We start from the raw sequence: 21,536 nt of genomic DNA, 5'->3' as shown, positions 1-21,536 counted from the left end.
TGCCATGTGGTGTCAGAACTAAAATTTCCAAATTAAAAAATATACAAAAGGTATCAAATATAAAACCCAACTGATATGACTTCTGTTAAAGTGTTCCCAGACAAAATAGTTATAATACCTATTTCTAAGATCATGAAAAGATTATTTAGAAACACCATAAAACTTCATTTATGTTGTAATTGTTTCAGAGAAGGAGTGATCATAATTTCTTTTCCCCCTTCTCTTCTCCTCTTTCTCCTTTCCAGTTAAACTAACTATCTTGGTGTTTTCTCTTAATCTAGTTTCCCATATTGGAAGAGTTATGATCTTTTAACTTGCAAATTTTAAATTGGAACTAAGATAATCAACAAAGAACAATTTACTATGGTTTTGACCTCAAAGTGACTTTTCATCTGAGCTATCTTGTAGTCTTTCCAAAACTGAGTGTAAGCTATGCATATTATAGGTCAAGAATCAAATGATCTTAGAGTAACTTCCAAAGACAAAGCTCAGAGTCATGTAAAACTGAAGTTCTGGGGTAGAGACCAGATCTGAGGGAGAGGGGAATTTAATTATTGGTTCATGTTTCCATCATCATCAGAGAGGGAAAAATTCCCCCTTTGAAGATGAATAACAAAAAGAGGTTTCTTATTAAGAAAAAAAAAAACTTTTCCTTGGGGTATGTGGATGGCTCAGTTGGTTAAGCGCCCAACTCATGATTTCAGCTCAGGTCATGATCTCATGGTTCATGAGTTCGAGCCCTGAATTGGCATGGAACCTGCTTGAAATTCTCTCTCTGTCTCTCTCTCTCTCTCTCTCAAAAATAAATAAATAAATAAATAAATAAATAAATAAATAAATAACTCTCCTTAAAAGCATAACATAACATGCTGAAACAAATTAAGATCTTCATGCAGTCTTTTTGGATTTGCTGCTAAGTCCAGGCACTATTCAAGGCACCAGTAATGAAAGGACAGGCAAAAACCCCTGCTTGTGTGGAGTTCATATTCTGTTAGAAAAAGATGTAAACTAAACAAAATAAATAAGCTATTTGGTGTATTAGAAGGTGATAAAAGCTATGGGGAAGCAATAGACCAGAAAAAGGAAGTATGAAGAACCATAGGGCCATATAATCTTAAATAGGGAAATTTAGAGAGTTCTAAGAAGGTGACTTTTGAGCAAAGATGAAGGAAATGAGGGAATAAGCCACATGGATTTTGGGGAGTTGGGGGAGAGGCAGAAAGAACAGAAGGGCAAAGGTTCTGAGCTGGAGGAATGCTTAGCAAAGTCTTGGCACAGCAAGGATGACAATTTGGCCAGAGTATAAAGAGTAGAAGAAATATTCTTAAGAAATCTCTAGAAAAGCCAAAGTCATGGGTGAGGGGGTATATTGCGTAGAACTTTAGAAGCAAGAAATTAAAGTATTTAACAATTACTTTTGCATTACACAGGTGACAAGATGCAACCCAACCAAAAAATCTGCTATTCTGCTCTTCTGGTGCTTACAAACTTCTTATCAACTCTCCTCATTCTCCATCATAAGGACATTGGTTTTTAGTCTTGCGGGTTTTGAGAAAGTGAAATGATCTGAGCTCACTCTCGCTAATGTGTTATAAATCCACTCTAGGCGCCAAGGGCAGAAGCAAAGAGACCAGTTTTCAGATTATTAAAATATTCCAGGTGGAAAATGTTGAAGTCTTAGGACAGGGTAGTGATGTCCTGGTTAGAGAAGTGGTCAGCATGGATATTACATTTTTTTTTATTTTTTTATTTTTTTTTTTTCAACGTTTATTTATTTTTGGGACAGAGAGAGACAGAGCATGAACGGGGGAGGGGCAGAGAGAGAGGGAGACACAGAATCGGAAACAGGCTCCAGGCTCTGAGCCATCAGCCCAGAGCGTGACGCGGGGCTCGAACTCACGGACCGCGAGATCGTGACCCGGCTGAAGTCGGACGCTTAACCGACTGCGCCACCCAGGCGCCCCTGGATATTACATTTTGAAGGAGAGCCCACAGTATTAGTGAGCTGATTGGATGTGATTTTGAGACAGAGACAGGGAAGAGAGGATGATTGGAAAGTTTTGAGCCCTGGAACCCAGAAGGTTCCAGGACACTTGGGGAGATGGGAAGGCTAAAGGGGAAGCAGGCTCAGAGTGAGAGAAGAGAAGTTTGTTTTTTTTGTAAATGTTAAACGTGACATGTTCATTAGACACCCAAATAAAAACTTTTAGATAAATGAATTCAAAAGAAAGAATATTACTGGTCTTCTCTGTGGATTGAAGATCCAAAAAACATTTCATAATTTTCTATCATGAAAATCTTATATATTTTTGAAAAACATTTACTTAAGCATTTACAAATCAGTAGGCAAATACCCAATCCTATACAACTGACTGATTTATGTTTTTATGTGTATAATGGCACATTTTTTCTTAAAACGTAGCAAAGTGTTTATGGTTTCTGATACTTTTATGATTCCAGTTAGAAAAAAAAAAGGGGGGGGCATAAGAGAGCATACTCATTTTTAGTTTTAGAGAGAAGTGATATTCAGAGACAAGGGTTTTTGATGTTGTTGCTGTGTAAAGACAGACTACACATCAGAGCCTTGACCATCATGTCCCCATGGACTCTTTTATTGGCCAAGTATTTAAGTCTTGATATCAGAAACCCTTGACATTTTGAAAACGTTTTCTGTATGTACACTTTAATACACTTTAATGTACTTTTTAGTGCGGAAAGAATTCCATATCTCTGGTTTTTCTTGCATTCTTTGGTTGTCCTGAATTCATTCCCACTTGTGATGCTTCTTCAGTTGCTGCTAGAAACATGGCCCCTTCCTGACATGGCTTTACAAAGAGGCAGCAATAATGATCCTTAATAATCTCAAAAGCTGTGTACAGGAAAATCATCTGCATCTGAGCCAGAGAAAGTCATAAAGTCTATTACAGAGGGTTCTAGCTAAATGTCTCTTTTCCCTCATTAGATAACTTTTCATCTATAGGTAAGTTAAATGAGGGGAACTCACAGAAGACACAAATGTGTATTTATTAAGCATTTTTTCCAAGTCAGGCTGAATAATTTTATTTTATTTAATAGTTTGAAATGGAGTTATGTTTAATAGAATTTATTTAAATCAATGCTTCTTTATAATTTTGAATGTATGTCTAATCTCACAACTCTATGTCAAAAGTGAAAATATCAGCTATTTAATGGTCGTCCGCATTGCTATATGCAACTTAAAAGTTAATTCACTTCTTCATTCAAACTATCCTTTGAAATCTTGTCTAAAACTTACAGAATACTAAAAATGATGTTTTGATTAAATGAAATGTTTTCTCCTTTAAGCTCCAAACATGTAAATGTCAGAAAATCTCAGATATCCTAACCTAAATAGCTAACTAAAATTTCTCTAAAAAGAAAGTTATTGTCCATTTTTAGATGATATTTTAGAGATTTACATTTCACAGGTGCAACAGATCCAATACTACCAAATTCAACATTCACCATATGCAAAATTATTTTTAAAGCAGAAATGTATTTATTCAAAAATTATATTATACCATTTATAATGTTGTATTGGAATAAATCACTCCCTCAAAAGGTCATAGGTATTTAAACCAAATAGTAAACAGTGTGCTTGTATTCTTATGTAGGACTTTTATAAATTACCTCTTAGACATCTTGTTTTGTTTTCTTTCTGGACAGTTTGGAAAAAAAAAGTATGTGGTTTTGGAATTTTATTTATCTTCTAAATAAGTCTGAAAGCTGAAAACTAGATTAGAAATAAGACAATGCTTGAAACTCTATTATATGTAAACCATTTATAGTCCATTGCAATTTTTCAAAATAGTTGGGGATTGATTAACTCTTGAAAGTTCTATTAACATTTATTTCAGTTTTCACTGAGGTCTCTCTCATTCACCACAAAAATAATTTTGACAGAATAAATGAATTGATATCATTAAAGATACAAATATTTGCATTGAAACTTGAAACTAAGCCAAATATTGACCAACACCTTCTGAATTGTAACATGTCCACTATCTACTAGAAAAGTGTATTCATTGTATTTAAATCTATGCATATTTGATTTTTTTCTTAATTTAAAAAGTATCATTTGCACCCTCCACCTTTGAAAAACAGTAAAATTTGGCTGTTTCAATCCACAGAATTGCTACTTTGTATTTTTTCCCACAATGCAAAGGAATAAATTCCCACACTTATCACAGAATAGACTCCATAATAGTATCTCCATGTGTGGGGTTAACCTATGGATGTTTACAAAATAAAAACTTGAACTTGTGAAAACTTACATTCTTTAAGCCACTAAGATCAAGATATAATAATGTTTCAAAGTCAAGTCTCCTTTTGTAGTCTTACTTATTTGCCACCTTTCAACTAGCAAATAGTGTTAAATAATTCCAATTGCACGTTGAAATCAGTTTTCTTTCAACTAAAATGAACACAAAAAAACAAATCCTTTTTACTACTGAAGATAATTACACATCCTGGATATTTAGCCAATCTTGTACTTTTGTGCCAATACATTTTATGTAACTTGCTGATTCTTAAATGATCTAATGGTTTCATAAATTTAAAATGCACCACTATTTTTTAGGCTATATATCTATATAGCATACTTAAAAAGGAATATATGCCTATGAGCTTATTGATGTAAAAATGTAAATACTATATCTGAAAGTTCAAATATCATGCCAGACCTTTGCTCCTTTTATTTTGTGGGTTGAAAATCACTCTAAAATGTCCTGATGGCTGATGGCAGCTTTTCAAGTAATCATTAATAAATACACACAAAATAAGAATCAAAAAAGTTATTAACTAACCAGATCAGTTAGACATTTAGATACAACAACAGAATACATAGCCTCTCAGCAGGTTTTCTTCATATAATTTCTCTAAGGGGTCACAGACACATCCATAAACCTTTAGGTTGTTTGTAGAAGGAAAGGAAATCTGTTTCTGAAGATACACTCTGCCATGGCTCTAAGGGTTTCTTTTTGTGAGTGATAAACATGTTCCCCGAGGTCTAAAACAATGCTCCATTTTCTTGATGCATTAGAGGGACCTCTGCTCCCTCGGGAATAGTACAGAAACTTCAAATATTTACTTTAACAATGTGACCTAGTTAACAATATTAGAGAGAACCTAGCTGCTTGGCTTTCCTGCTTATGAATGTATGAATTTTCAGTATGGTAAAATAAACAAGCATTTTTCTGTGAAAAGACTCAAGGAATGTCTGCCTACACTAAGCAAACTATTACGGAAATAAAAAAAATCATGCATGCCCACTTCAAAAACTTCCTTGAACAAACACTTGTATATTGTTTTAGCATAATGCCAGACTTGTCAATAACATGTTCAAGTTACGGTATTGAACTTACACAATAAAGACTTAATACTCTATGGGAATGTTCAAAGCAAGGCCTCAATATCCTTCTTCAAATGATATTTATATTTCACCCTTATGACATAGATGCATGTATTTACTTTTCCAAAGAGAATATAAATAGAATCCATATTCTAGTATCACTGCTTTATCTCATTTTTAAAGAGGCACTTCTTCATATTTCTTAGAGTGTATTTTCACGATAATCTCTTCCTTTAAAAATATCAGGCAAAAATGTGTATAAATATCACTGACAATAAAAGGAAAGCTATTTATTTTTAAACTAGCTTTGGAAGCAGCCGCCCCTGAAACAATGGAAGGAAGAAAGGATATAAGAACTAGCTGGCAGAACAGGCAGGGTGCGAGAAGTATGAACAACTGGCCTATTCCAAATGAAATGTGTAATTCTTTGATGTCTACTATTTTCAATAACGACGGCTACAAAAGTAAAGCATAGATCTCAAAATAGGCAAATCCATGAGGGCAAACAGCTGTGTGTGTGTGTGTGTGTGTGTGTGTGTGTGTGTGTGTGTGTGGTGTGTGTATGTATGTGGGCGTGTGTGAGACAGAGAGAGAGAGGACTATCACAATTAAATTGAAAGAATATGGGGGTGCTTATTTATGAAGTTATGTGACAATAGATATAACACAGAATATCGCATCAGGGAAAAGCATCCCGAAATGGTGCAAGTTAGCTGGTGCTGAAGGGAAAATTTATAGAGTTGACCAAATATCCCTCGACCAAGCAGCTCCAAAAACATTCCTGGAAAACGAGTCTACTCACAGATTGAACTAGATAAAGCAATTTCAAAAGGCATCATTGTTGTAATTTTTTCATTCACTTAAAAATATTTTACACAATGCAGCCAACTCTGAATTGCTCATTTGAAGAAGAACAGACACACAGCAATGGGAAATGAAGTTTCCAGATGTTGGGCAAGGGAGATAGTGGGAATCATACTTAGATAGGTATGTATACACATAAAATATGCCTTTCTGGTTATTTTTACATATGACACTAGCCTTATGAGAGGGGAAAGAAGCTGGCTATACTGGTTGACATCTGAAGCTGGTAGAATCCTAAAAAATGCCAATAAATAGTGTATTTCAAGAGAAACACATGAGACTGAAAAGTTGACAATCCTTCTGTACTTTGTTTCTCTTTTATCCTAATGCATCCTATTGCCTAACACTTGCTTCTGTAGTATATGAAGTCCAAGACTATAAAATGTACATCAGGTAGGCAAAAACGTAAGAATCTCATGGGTAGGGTTCTAACAAAGATAAGAGTTGCTGTGGCTTTTTATCCCCAGGTCATTCTAATCTCTATCATATTTATGCGCAGGGCAGAGTACCTGACAGTTGTTATTCTTCTGCACTTCCTTGAGGTTGGCATTTCTAAGGTGTATTTCAATCATATTATTTATGTATAGATTATGTATTTTTACAAATGTTAGATAGGCCATCAGTGAGACTGCAGATTGGTGTCCTGATCTTGATTTTAAGACTTTTGGCTATAGAATTGTCACTGGAATTTTTGAAGCTTTTGGCCAAAAATATATAAAAGCTGCTACATGCCTTTATTTCTGTTGGTTTCCAGAGCTCCTTGAGATATGTTTCTTTCAAAAGAATATTTTAGTGGTAAATTTTCGATCTCAAAAATTGTCACTCTGAAGAGGTGGTAAAAATCTTGCTTTTTCACACTGGGATTTGAAATTTAAAGTAAGATTTTTAAAATGTGCTATAATTGTACAATTTCTATGAAATAAAAACTAAATAACATAAGGATTCCACATCTAGATTTGAATTATAATATGCTATCTCAGATGCCCTCAGAAGCTTTCATTATGTCTTATGGATGCAATATGTTCCTTCAGTCTTTTCTGAAAAGAAAATCTGTACTTACAGAGTCATTAAGATAATTACTTGGATTTTTGAGAAAAATTGTATTACTCTTGGTCACCTAAAACCTATGTTACGTTGAGACCTGTTGTTTTTTAAAGGAAAATTTTTTTTCACTAAAATGGCACAGATTCAAGATTGCATTACAAATTAAATTGGAATTCCCTTAAACAGGTTCACTGAAAGTCTATTTCACTAAACATCATTTTCATTAACTTTAGCAGAAGTAGTTTTCCGGAGTTAGTATCTCACATAATCATTTATAACATCTCTAAGACCATTGAATATGTATGATTTATTTTATAAGCCTGTCACATCAAGAATTTATTAGAGCTCAATAAAAATATATATGTGCATGTGAATATATATGTTTATGTTTCCAACCAGTGCACAAGAATTAGAAACTAGCCCCTTATCCGTACATGGCAACTTTTATGCCCAAAATTAGCTGTCAAAACACTATTCACATATGAGTTCTCTTTCTCTTGGTCAAAGAGTTTGGGGGGGGGGGGGGAAATGTTCTTAAAGTACATTAGACAGGGATACAATGGGGTCTTAAATACTACATTTGATCTTAGCCAAAAGGCCGAGAAACGATACAATGGGGTCTTAAATAAAAGCCACGTTGTGAAGACAGCAGTTAAAAAAAAAAAATCCACTCTCTTTCAGAATTCGACATCTTAATATGGGGAACATATCCTTTCACAAGACTCCAGGAATTAAATAACATAGAAGAGTTCAAGTGTTTAGTTTACCAGCTCCTCTGCCATTCCTTGTCTCCAAAATTCAAGGCCAGTGATAGTCACTAGGACACATTTTGTGTGAAATGAAAATCACTAGACAGGAAATACACTTATCATACTAATTTCCTAGAATCATCTAGTTACCTGTGTCCATTAAAAGTACATTGGAATATGACAATTTCAGAGAAAAACAATGAAACAATCACTATGATAGCTGAAATATGGCTTCATAGGAAACAGGGCTACATTTAATTAGCTTCCATTGCGTGTGTGTCTTTTCTGGTTTTTGTTATAATTCATATCACTGGTATGGTCTCGAGCCAATCTTTTCCAATTTAAGTTACTACCAAAGTTTACAAACTTGACATGAAGATTACATTATATTTACAAAGAACTTGGCACTTACAGAATAAATTATTGACTTTTTTCTTTAACTCCAGACCAGGGCACCCATGGTTCAGGCAAATGGGAAAGCCCAATGCCTTATTATATATTATGCTACATTAACATTAATAAATAAGTTTCCAGCTGGTCATTCTTCCACAGTGCTGTCCCTGTTGCTGAAAACAAGTACCTTCCATTTCTAATCCATGGAGAGTGTAGAGAATTTATTAGTCCAGAGAGAGCAAAGGTTGCATGTTTTCTTCTTCATTTTTATCCATGCGTTTTAGTACTGTAGGATCCACTACCGACTGGGATCTGGAAATGATAAGGCTAATGTCAGAGAGTTGTTACCAAATAATCATGTTCCCTTCTCCGTCTTTTCTCCATTATTACTGCTCTCATGGATGCGGATTATCTTCCCTACATCAAAGGCTTTATGAACTGAGAATGCTGCACGTTAACAGAGGGACATGCTTACCATGGGTTTTGCATCAGAGGGAGAAAAAAATCCCCTCTGAGCTCTAAATAAAATAATGAGCAGCAAAGAATTCTAAATGTACCATAATAGGCTTAAGTTCTACTCTTCCCAATCGATCAAGAGTCTTTTCTTTGAGAGTGAGAATTTATAGCGTAGGACAGATGGATGATAATAGCACATCCCCAAGTGGAAAATTATTACAGTGAAACTATTGTTATGAGAAATGGTGTAGAAGTGATAGGAGCCTTGGTTCCTGTTTTAAAGAGCTCTTGGAAACAAATTCAACACGAATGTGCATTTTAACCACCTTTTTAAATGTTTATTTATTTATTTATTTATTTATTTATTTTGAAAGAGAGAGTGAGAGCAGTGGAGGGACACAGAGAGAGAGAGTCCCAAGACAGACTTTGCGCTATCAGCGTGGAGCCCCATGCAGCACTAGACCTCACCAATCATAAGATCAGAACCTGAGTGGAAATAGAGTCCATTGCTCAAACATTCGAGCCACCCAAGCGTCCCTAACCATCATTTTTCATTTTGGATGACCACAATAGGAAAAGAAAAGGAATCAAAATTTGAATGTGAGCTTTTGTTAAATTTCCCACCAGAGCATCTGAATAAAATCAGTCTTACTCTGGAAAGTTTCATGAAATGATTTAAGGCTTTAAAAGAGTAAAAATCCCTCTTGTTGAGGCAGCAGCACTTTGTGATTACAAGAGCAATCATTTGAACTCCTTATACATGCCTTTGATAGTAGGTAGGGATTATATCTCAATTCATCATTAGGAAACAACTTGAAACTGGGCAGAGGGAAAGTCAATGAAACATACTACTGTTATGGCAGGAAACTGCATTCTTAATAGCTATGGCATTAAAGAAGCAGCTGCCCTTTTAAAATTCTCCTCAGCAATGAATTTCCCCCCCCCGCTGCTGCATTCCAGCCAATTGGCTATTGCTGTGGCAATATGCCTCTTAGCAGACCTCATTAACTCTCAAAAAAAAAGACTGTAAGCTAAAATACAACTGCACATGCTAATGAAAAAGAACAGCAATGGAACTAATTATCAAAGCAAAAATAATTATAGGATTAACTGATTAATTGACTCTTTTATTTAAATAAACCTAAATTCATCTCTAAAGAGGGAGTGAAAAGAAAGGGGAGGACATTAAAATAGGAATGTTTTATTTCCTAAGTCATTTTCACTATTTTATCTCAGTAATAGGTTATACATGTGTATATCAGAAAGGAGACCAACTAAAGTTGAATGAGCAGATGGGTGAGAGAGAGACAGTGGAGGAAAAAAAGGGAGAGGGACAGGGAGGAGAAGGGGAAATAAAGGAGGAGGAAGGAGAGAAGAAGGAGGAAGAAAGGAAGGAATAAAAGATTGTGTATCATTTTTAAAGGCAATAATAATTTATCTTCAGAAAAATAATTTTTAATGTTTATTATTTTGGAGAGAAAGAGAGACAGAGCATGAGCTGGGAGGGGCGGAGAGAGAGGGAGACACAGAATCCGAGCCAGGTTCCAGGCTCTGACCTGTCAGCACACAGTCCGATGCGGGGCTCGAACTCAGGAACCAAGAGATCATGACCTGAGCCAAAGTCAGACCTTTAACCGACTGAGCAACCCAAGCGCCCCATATCTTAGGAAAAATAATTTATTTGATGAATAAAATAACATTTTAACACAGTGAAAAATGGCACAAAACACTTAGGAATTAGACCTTTAACACTGTTTTACTTGGACTCAACTAAAAACAAACAAAAAAATGGTCTCCTAAGAAAAATCCATGTTAAAACAAAAAAATTTCATTTGATGCCCTCCACTAAAGTATTAACGTGACTACTAGTAAATTCCATAAGCAGGGACATGATCAGTTTCTCTCCTTACAGTGAACACAATGTGTATCAGTCTGTTACACAACAGGATCTTAATATCTTTAATTCTACCCAATAAATAGTTTCCATAACTGAAAGAAGTTTGGTATTAAGCATTTAAAAGCAAGAGTAATAAAGATAAAGCCATTTATCCTATAAAAAAGAAATTCTTAACAGAAAATCCATTTTAAAATTCTCACCAATTAGATTTATTCTATGAATTTTGAAGCATAACCTAATAATATTGAATAAGTACATGCCAAAGCTCTTCAGGCAGCATAAAGTGCACAATTTAAGCATTTGCCAAAAGGTTCTATGAAAACATATATCATACACACACATGTGCACACACACACATACAGTCTTTTAAATCCTTAAGTTCCTTGACTATTTTTAAAAAGTGATTAGAGAATATGGTTATTTTAATAAAATATTTTAAATTACAGTGCACTATTCAACCTGGGATTAAATTCTTAGTTTGCTTTTATCATGAACTACCAGTATCAGAATTGTTGGATGATGAATGTTGGCTCCATATGTAGAACAATTCCTCAATAAAACAAGCCAGGCAGAAACGATTTCCGATTAAGATTTTTCGGTATTTAATTGTCCCAAGTGTACCATTATTTTAGTCCAGATTTTTTTTTTTGCTGTGTTATACAAAACAGCAGGGCGTTTTTTTTTTGTTTTTTTTTTGTTTTTTTTTTTTCAGTTCATTTATTTTTGACGGAGAGAAAGAGCATGAACAGGGGTGGGGCAGAGAAAGAGGGAGACACAGGATCTTAAGTGGGCTCTGCACTGAGAGCAGAGAGCCAGATGTGGGGCTGGAACTCACAAACCATGAGATCATGACCTGAGCTGAAGTTGGATGCTTAACCAACTGAGCCACTCAGGTACCTCATATTTGTGCAGGATCATAATTGTGCAGGATCATAAGTGAATGTGCCTGTTTCAGCTACAATAGAAGGAGTTGTTTATCATTAACTCATAGTATATGGGAACCTTCTCCACATAGCCTCTACTGTCTTTGCAATGAATAACTTCTATTTTTTTTTGCATGAATCCCAATAACTTAAATTTAATCACTCAGTTATAATTTATTCATTTATTATGCACCCACAATGTTGCGTTATACCTTTGTGTTTAAGAGGACAGATTTTGGACAGAAGTGGATTCCAATTCCAGGTCTGCTATTTGCTAGCTCTGTGACTATGAGAAGGCTATTTAAACTTCCTAGATTTTGTTCTCTTAACTGTAAGAGGGAGAATACAACACCTACATCATACAGATGTACTAAGGATCAAACTCAATAATGCATGCATAAAGTCCAGCACATACTTTGGCAGTTCACAAATGGTAGCAGTTAAGGAAACGACTGACGGAATTGGATTGTTGGTGTTCCAATATTAGCAGTGCTACTTTGTGTCTGTCTATGTGACATGTGGGAGTTATTTATCTTCTCTTTATCTGGATCTCCTCACCAATGAGAGAGGAATAGTACTAACCTATTAATTATTTATAGAAGCAAACGAGTCAATGTATACAAAGCATTAGATGGAGTTTGACATGTAGTAACAACAGATGTGGAATATTATTCAATAAAATCAGAGCTCATATTACCATGGCGATATTAATATTGCTACTCACTCAACTGTTACATGCCTATCCTAGGCACTATCCTAGGTACTAGAGATATAAGGCAAAAGACATTCCTCCACTTTGAAACACCCACAATCTTTTGAACTTTGTATCTTTTCATGGACCATGGTATTCCTCCACAAATTGACACAGAGGCAGAAAGTCTTCTTCCTACACCTCTAGCTAAATGCCCCCAAAGGAGGAAATATCTACAAGTCTTTGGTGAAGGAATGATTTTTTTCCCTCTCAATCTAATGATAAAATAAAACTGGGGGGGAAAATAGAGAAAAGGAGACAATTTTCTCCCATTCTTAACAGGGAACTGCCATTCCCTGACTTAGAGAAGATGAGACTCAAGTGAAATAACTTTCTTAGGCTCATTCTTCACAAGTTTTCAGATAACACCCTAAGAACTTCACATAATACAAAACCTACCCCAAACAAAGGATGTCTGAAATTCTAATCAATCCATGTCAGAAGCAAGAAACTCAGGGTTGGGAGGTCAATGTGCTGTGAGCCAAGTCGTCAGAGGACAGAATGGCCTAATTAATTGGAGAAGAAAATCAAGACCCAAAAAGACTTCAAAAGGTGGACAGACTGAGCCAAATCTAACAAGATGGTGTTAATCAATTAAAATTGTCTGCTTGGAGGAAAAAGCTAAACACAGAAAGAGAGAATTATGAGGATATGGATCTGTAAGTAAAGAGCCTTCTAGTGTTAGGGAGCTCAAGATGAGTCAGCAATGTGCTTTCGCTGCCTGAACCATAGCAATAGAGTCAAAAACAGAAATCAAAGGAAGCCACTGAGGGCAAAGCTAGCGTTCTGGAACCTAAATGCAAGTAGTGATAGCATCAGATGTCACCTATTCAATTCTGGACATGGCACCTAAAAGGGGCCACTGACAGCAGAGCACTCCTTCATTCACTCCACTAGTACCCAGTGAATACCCTCTCTTTGTGCCAGGCCCTACTTCAGGCACTGGCAATTCAGAGAACAGGACAGACAAAGCCACTGAAGTCTTCATGAAGCTTAAATTTGGGGAGAGGAAATAGAATTAAATAAAATCAGTGATTTGACAGACAAAAAAATAAAGGAAGTGACTGATAAGCAGTGACCAGAATGAGGAGGATGTAGAGTTGATTAAGACCAAGTGGTTGGGGCGCTTGGGTGGCTCAGTCGGTTAAGCAGCCGACTTCGGCTCAGGTCACGATCTCACACTCCGTGAGTTCGAGCCCCGCGTCGGGCTCTGTGCTGACCGCTCAGAGCCTGGAGCCTGTTTCAGATTCCATGTCTCCCTCTCTCTGACCCTCCCCCGTTCATGCTCTGTCTCTCTCTGTCTCAAAAATAAATAAACGTTAAAAAAAAAAAAATTAAAAAAAAAAAAAAAAGACCAAGTGGTTGAGGGGCGCCTGGGTGGCTCATTCAGTTAAGAGCCTTGTTAGAGTCTCTGTGAATATGGAACAAAACTGTGCTGACATTACCTTGTATGACTTTGTCTTTGACTTAACTTTCTTAGACATCTAATGATGGAGGCATAAAAGGATTTAAAATCCCACCAAATATATATTCCCCAAAAGTATAAAAGCTGGAGTTAACTGGGGGCACCCTCACACTGGCTCCAGCCCACTTCCCAGCCACCTCCAGCATACCTCTTCATGGACTTGGGAGAGAGTTCCTTTTCCACCTCTTTTACAGGCATACTGTAGGAGTCCACATTGTATTCACTGTCATCATCGTACTCGTGATCTAGCAGTGTTCTTGCCCACGTTCCCATATCATAAGGGGGCAGCATTCCTCCAAACTCAGAAGGCAGGATCTCAGGATGAATTAGTTGGTGTAGACTGTTCAGGTTGTTACCATGCAAAAATATCTACAAATGCAACAAGGGTGAGGGGAAACACAGACAGGAGAATAAATACAATCCAAAGGCTAGGAGCAGGGAGTGAGGCTAGGAAAAGCAAAAATAAGAGTTTTCCATGTCTGTTAAAATATTTAAGTCCTTCATCCACTCTGTAAAACAGACAGGGATGGTATAGTTATACTAATATTTCATATAAAAATCCTGAGGCATAGGAATTTTAAGTAGTTTCTAGAAAGTCAGAGGGTGGTTGGGTTAAAGAGCTGGAACCCAAAATTTATAGTTTGAGGTCATGAGTAGAATCCAATGTGCATATTGATCTGTACATCATCCTGATGTTAGTTGTGCAAAGCTAATGGTGTGCATAATGAATGCTGTTAAAATAGACCATTCTCATAAGGGACTCATCAACTGTAGAGCCCATCCAAGTTATTAAGCCCAAAAGCTGTTACTACTTTGGCTTTTTCTTTATCATCAATAAAAATAAGAACACTGTAACCACTAAATTACTGCTGTGTAATGCAAAGTGTGTAATGTAAATAAAAGTAGATTAGCATCATCATAATGAAAGGTTGAGTGAAGGTTCACATCCCAAAGGACTTAAGTTCTGTAATGTTGCCAGCATCTTCTCTACTAGTGGTTTCTATATTTATTGTTCAAATAAAAATAAAATAATGGAGTGAAAATGTAAAGATTATGTATACATTAATTATTGGTATTACTGTCTACATCTAGCTTTTTTTTTAACTGGAAAATTATTCAAGCTACAGATGCAAGATTTATTCCTCCATGAATTACTACCTCTTTCCTCTTCTTTCATTTCAATCTCAAAACTATAGATTGGTCTTCTCTGAAAAAGCATTGTTGTCATCTCAAATAATTTATAGAACATTTGTTTAAGGATTATAGTTTATAAGTAACTTAGAAATAGTCACTTATAGTTTAAAAGTGACTCATATTTCAGGTTCATGATGAACAAACAGGCTAATATATTTATCTTCGCTGTCTGTATTTTTAAAGTCCACTAAAGTAAATATATGGGAAAACAAAGAAAAACTAGTCTACAGTATTCAAACAAAATGATAGGGATGGGAATGATCAATCAACAAGTAATTTCAACAGATTATGGACCAGTAAAAGCAGGTGAGAGAGGGTCACTGGCCAAAATAGGCAGAGGAAATGGCTGCCTGAAATCCTTGATGTGGGGCCAACAGAGGGTGAAGATGCCATCTGCTGCCAAGTACATCAGGCCAGTTGCAAACTTCACACACTTCCACTCCTCTTTGCAGAGCACAACAGTCCCCCTACCTACCCTCACCACACACATACACACACACACTCTTAGGTTCTTCTTAGGAGAAATTAAAATAATTGAGGCCGGTGGTAAGTTGAGTTCTGGCACCTGAAACTCTTATTTTATTAGTTATACAATCTTATTTCATTAGATGTGTTTCTTCACGTAACAAACCTCCTTTCAAGTCATGCATGAGTTATCATCATAAATCCTTAGGGAAGTAAATGTAATCCTAGCACACTACTTCCTCTCTTTTTGCTAACATTCTGCTACCTCCTCCCTCAACATCATTTTCAGCTTTGGCCTTGCTTCCTCTTTCACTGAAAAAATAGGGCAACCAGATGAGACCCACCCACCAGCATCTGTGTCCATATGCTGTGCCTCCGCTTCTAGTACAATGGAAAGATAAACTCTACAAAGGCCAACCTCTCCACCTGTGCACTAGAATCCATCTTCTCTCCTCTACTCAGTTATGCTGCTCAAGCAGTTCTTTCCAGTCTCTCTCACATCATCGCACTTCCTCCGTCTGGTGGATCTTTCCCATTAGAGAACAAACCTGCCAACTCTTCTCTTTCCATTCCCTCTCAAAAAGACACACAAAACCTCTCACGGCCAGATTTCTACTTCCAGTTATTCTTCTATTTCTCTCCTTCTCTTTATAAGAAAACTCATCAAAGGAGTTGTTTATATTCACTGTCCAAATACTCTAGTCCCATTTTTCCTGAATCCGGTCCAAACAGGCTTTGCCTCCCACGATAACATGGAGATAGTTCTTGTCAGGCTCTTTCTCATTGCTAAATTCAGTGTCCAATTCTCAGCCTTTGTTTTTCTTGAACTCTCAACAGCACTGGATATAAATGACTCTCCTCATTGAAACATTCCCAGCATCTCACGATTTTCTCCTACTTTGACAGATGCTTCTTTTCAGTCTCTTTTGCTGATTATTCCTCATCATCCCAACATCTTAATGTCACAGAGTTCCAGGCTTCAGTTCTTGGATTTGTTCTCTTCTCTAAGTGTACTTACTTCTTGGTGACCTCATTCAGTCCAGTGGACCTAAATATTGTCCATACACTGAAACATTTATATATCAAATCCAGACCTCTCCTTTGAAATTTATATCACTATTTCTACTCTCTACTTAACATTTCCACTTAAAAGTTCGATGGGCACCTCAAACTTAATATGTCCAAAACTGAACTCACAACTTTCTTCTCAAAATCAGCTCCTCCCTGTTTTCAATGTCAGTTAGTGGTAGGACTGCTTCTAATTTCTCAGGCTAACACCTTCAACCCATCCTTAATTCCTCTCTAAGTTGTCAGTAAATCCTTTTGGTTCTTTCTTCAAAGTATATCATGAATCTGAACATGTGACCAACTCCACCTCTACAACCCTAAATAAAGCTATCATCATCCTTCAAACTGTATTACTGCACTAACCTTCCAATTGTTCTCCCCACTGCCACTCTGGCCACCTGTGCTCTATTCTTAACACAGCGGCCAGAATGACCATGTCAGATCATGTTATTCTACTCACAATTCCCCATTGGCTTCTCCTTTCTCAAAGAGTAAATCCTGTAAGGTCCTCCATAAACCTCTTCTTTGAACACACCTACCCCTTTACTTCCTGATAAAGCATACCATGCATGCATTTGTCCCAGGACATTTGCAATGGATGTGCTGTCTGAGGATTTTTGCCTTTAGATATTCCTATGGCTTATTCTCCCATCTCCTGCAAGCCTTTTCTTGCAAGTCTCCTTTCAGGAAGACCTCCTCTGGTGAGCCTTTTTAATATCATAACCCTGCCTAACCTGGAAAGTTCTGTTCACTTTCCCTACATCATGTTTCTTTATATCATTTCTCACCATCTAGCATATTATATAGTTTACTTAGTTTTACTGTGCATTTACTGTTTTGACAATTCATAAAATACTGTCATGTCTCCAAACCCAAGGTTTCTTGAAAAATATATACTATATGAAGATTCCAGAACTCTTAAATGTGAATGCACCTCTGGGATGGGCAAAAGGATGCATTGCAATAATCCAACTATTTAATTTTTGCTTTAGATATTTCTTTGTTTTAACTAGTTGATAGCGGCATGATTTATTAAAGTTTTGCTATTTTTTTTCTCCTTATATTTTTCTTTTCCACCATTTCATTCAGGAAGTCTTGTCTTTGTGGGCTCCCTAGCCTCAGTGTACCTTACAATTCTACGAATTAGCCTAAATAATGCTTCTATTTTATTTCCCTAAACCATGCCATTAAAGAGATTATGGCAAGTGACCTGAGTGGAAGGGAGGAAAGTGAAATACATTTGGGAATTAGCAAGGAATAGCAGAGTCCACCATATGGAGGCACAGGTGGAAATCTGCACCCATCAGTAGGGAAAGCTATATCCTGTCATCTCTTGGTGAGTGGCAAGACCACAGCCCTAGAATAGCTGAAGGGTACATGAGAGTTGAAGCCTAGCCATTGGTTTCTAGCTTAATTACAGATAACTTGGGAGCAGAAGGAAACCTTTATTCAAGGAACTAGTACTGGCTTCAACAATGAAGATGTCAAGTGGCCATGATGGATGGGAAGTTTGGTTCTGCATGAAAGACTCCAGATATCAATGAGATTTGGGGAAGAAGGGACCCTTCTACCACTTTGGGTTCATATGCCTATCCGTTCAGCATGTTGGAGACTCAAAGTCAGGTTTCGTTTAATGAAAATAAATAAATAAATAAACAAACAAACAGATAATCAGGTGTTTCCTTTTTGTGACAAAAGATTCACAATTATTCCTTGAGTTTTCTTTTACCAGTTTTTCACAGCATAGATTTATAACATCTGAGGAATGTTTGAGTAATGTGGTGATGCTGAATGCATCACTTGGAATACCTGTAAAGAAATATAATTGCTTTGTACATTACATTAATTATTTAAGTAAAAATTAAAAGTGTTTTAACCTATAACTATTTATAAGTCATATAGTTTTAATTAAAATGGTAAAGCTCAGATACCTCACTTCCGTCTGGAATAATGCTACCAAAGAATTTTTCTAGGCATTGTCAAAACTGTTCAGTTCACTCAAATAACCGCAAACCTGGAACTTTCCTCATTTTTTAGACTTGATCCTCTTTAGTCTTTTTCAACAGAGCAGAACATTGTGCTCAGAACAAGTCACCCCTGTACTCATAGTCTTTCAAAGTATTTCTCATTTCACTCTGACTGAAAGCCCAGACCCTTGCAATGGAATACAAAGCCCCATGTGATCTGCCACGCCATGCCCCCTTCTATCCCATCCTCTACTACCCTCCTCAGCAGCTCATTCTGCTCCAGCTTTCTGAGCCTCCTTGCTTTTGCTAAGTGTATATCCCAGGCATGTTTCTACCTAAGGGCCTTTGTCTTTGCTATGCCCTCTGTCTGGCACTGTCTTTCCCATAAATCCACATATTCAGCTCTACTACCTCCTAGCTGTGATTTAGAGCAATTTGCTTAACCTTCTGTAACTCATTTTCCCATCTATAGAGGGAGAAAAATAACAATTCTTCCCCTTGAGCCATTGTTGTAAGGATTAAATGAGTTAACATATGTAAAGTACTTAGAACAGCATGTGGCATAGAGTGAATACTACAGAAGCATTCACTAGTATAATGCGTACTAAAAGCCCCAGCAGGTGTTTTGGATCACCTGATCATCTCTTCATAAAACAAAGTTTGAAAGTGTTACTTGTGAAGCACATCAATACATTTTTCTGAATTCTAACACATTTTTCTGAATTCTTAAATCTAATACACTTTTCTTAATTCTAGTAAATTAATTTGACTCTCACTGGTAGAAACTATTCCTGATATAAATTATAATTGTTTACAGAATTCTTCCTCCTAAACTACTGAAACATTTTCAACAAACTCATATCCAGAAGACCTTCTGCTCACTAATGTTTGATACAAACACATACTGAACAATTACTTCGCTTTTATGCTCACAAGGAGGCTTCTACAACATTGCATGGAAATACCTGAAGTGCCTTCTCATTCATTGGGAAACATGGAAAATTGCCTTCAATAAAGATTTAGAAGTAAAGTATACTTTACTTTGGAACTAATCGTTTGAAAATTGGTCACAGCACGGTGGTAAAAATAGCTCTAAATCTGGAGATGTCTGGATTCCTATACGAGCTTTATAGCTGTGGAACTGAGTAAGCAAGTTGCTCCATCTTAAGACTTACTTTCCTTAGCTCCGAGATAGGAGATACTGCTTACTAAATTTACACTTCAGAAACTTTTGGAGGCTAAAATGAAATAATGTGCATTAAAACACATTTTAAAGTCTGTATTATTAATAATAATGAGAAATGCGTTCAGCATTTATCATGTACCATGCACTGTGCTAAACGCTTTATATAAATCATCTTATTTGCAGAAAAAATGATTATTTTGTTGCATGTACTTTGAATATCCTCATTGTTAAGTGAAACCGAGCCTTAGAACTCAAGTAACTTGCAATCTAAACAAATATTAATATTTTTAAACATCAGCATTCTTTCTGAAATGTGTGATCGATCATGATGATCACCACAAAATTATATTAGATTTCACAAAATTCACTATATTCAATATGATACACATTGTGAAATAACTAGCATTCATATATCCACTAATAAAATGATAACTTTTCTCTAGATCTTACTTGAAATTAGGTGTACTAATAACAATCTAGTAACATGGCATAATTTTTTTTTTACTTTAAACTGGGGCTTTATCATGAATGTACTGACATGTTCTCCCAATTTGTGGGAAAATAGACAAGCAGGCTTGCGGGCTTTTGAATATTTCTTTTATATGGTCTTTAAGAATTTTTAAATATCTTGTATGTTGAATATTTATATGCAATATAGAGGTACATTTACCACACCCGATATTATATACACATTATGCATCATAATTCATTGAATGTGGGAGGAGAAAAAAGTATAAAAACAAAGAAACAAACAAATACCCTTTTTCGAGTCTTCTCCTTTAGGAAAGGCCGGATCACGGTATACAGGGCATGGATATACCATGGCTGGTTGACAAAATGAATTCCTCCAAATCGTGCTGGGAAACTATCCTAGAGTAACACGAAGCGGGGAGAAAAATCAAAACATGCTTTAATATATTGAGAAGGCTTAAGGAAATCATATGGTATATAAATTTGTTATTCCACACACTTAAATGAGATTATTTGTATAGTTAAGATGAATAACAAAGATCCTTACCATATTAAACATTATAATGTTCATACCGAAAGTGAAGCAATATGTAATAAAGCAAATCCTTCTCAAGAACAGTTAATTGCTAACTTCAGCGCTTTTAAGAGTGCCATATTTTAAGCCTACAAACTGTTAACAGTCATTATAGGCCAAGAAGAAGAAATAAATACTTTTATTTATTTGTCAAATACTGAATCTAGTTAGATAAGTGTTGTATTTAAATCATTTATATTTATATTAAAGTGTACCTAATTTAAAATATTTTATTAAGTTCACTGTAGTCAACAACAATGTGAGCACCATCATATTTCAAAACTCACTTTATCTTATTTTGTCAACTTCATTGTAAACATTCTCCTTCCCTTATCTCAGCCATAAAAAAGGGGAAACAGACTTACGCAAAATAAAACCTTAGCGTTGTAGTGTAAGAAATTTGGGGTTGTATTTTGCTAGGTTAAATTAAGTCAAAACCCTTTGAGCTCACCCCACCGGATGAAAACGGGCCTGTCAGAAAGCCACCCTCCTCTTCAACAAGAACTCACTTGTGTAAGGTTCGAATCTGAAGTGACGTAGAGAGGTAGAGAGGGCTTTTCTTCCTATCTGTAACTAAATAGGTGCATCCCATTCACTCTATAATATGAAGGGAATCCTTAGCTGAATGAATTACAACATCTCACAGTGCACTTGAGGAGGCCACATAAATGGACTGATTCTTGCTACTAGTTGAAAAATTC

At 36.1% G+C, this 21,536-nt stretch overlaps 1 protein-coding gene across 1 annotated transcript in view; it reads right to left on the bottom strand.

Moving 5' to 3' along the window:
* Positions 1-2,584: 2,584 nt before the first annotated feature.
* Positions 2,585-21,536, bottom strand: part of CLVS2 (clavesin 2) — a 70,789-nt gene continuing 51,837 nt past the window's right edge. The window contains exons 4-6 of the mRNA XM_086707718.1: positions 20,550-20,660; positions 14,059-14,279; positions 2,585-8,730 (exon numbers count right to left, since the gene is read on the bottom strand). Of these exons, the coding sequence (XP_086563844.1) occupies positions 8,643-8,730; positions 14,059-14,279; positions 20,550-20,660 (420 nt within the window). The 3' untranslated portion in view covers positions 2,585-8,642. The remainder of the gene's footprint in view (positions 8,731-14,058; positions 14,280-20,549; positions 20,661-21,536) is intronic.

This window comes from Puma concolor, chromosome B2 (assembly GCF_028749965.1).
Source record: "Puma concolor isolate L17-30 chromosome B2, mPumCon1.1.hap2, whole genome shotgun sequence".
Classification (NCBI taxonomy): domain Eukaryota; kingdom Metazoa; phylum Chordata; class Mammalia; order Carnivora; family Felidae; genus Puma; species Puma concolor.
Note: the sequence above shows the minus strand (reverse complement) of the source record. Positions and strands in the feature narration are given on the sequence as shown.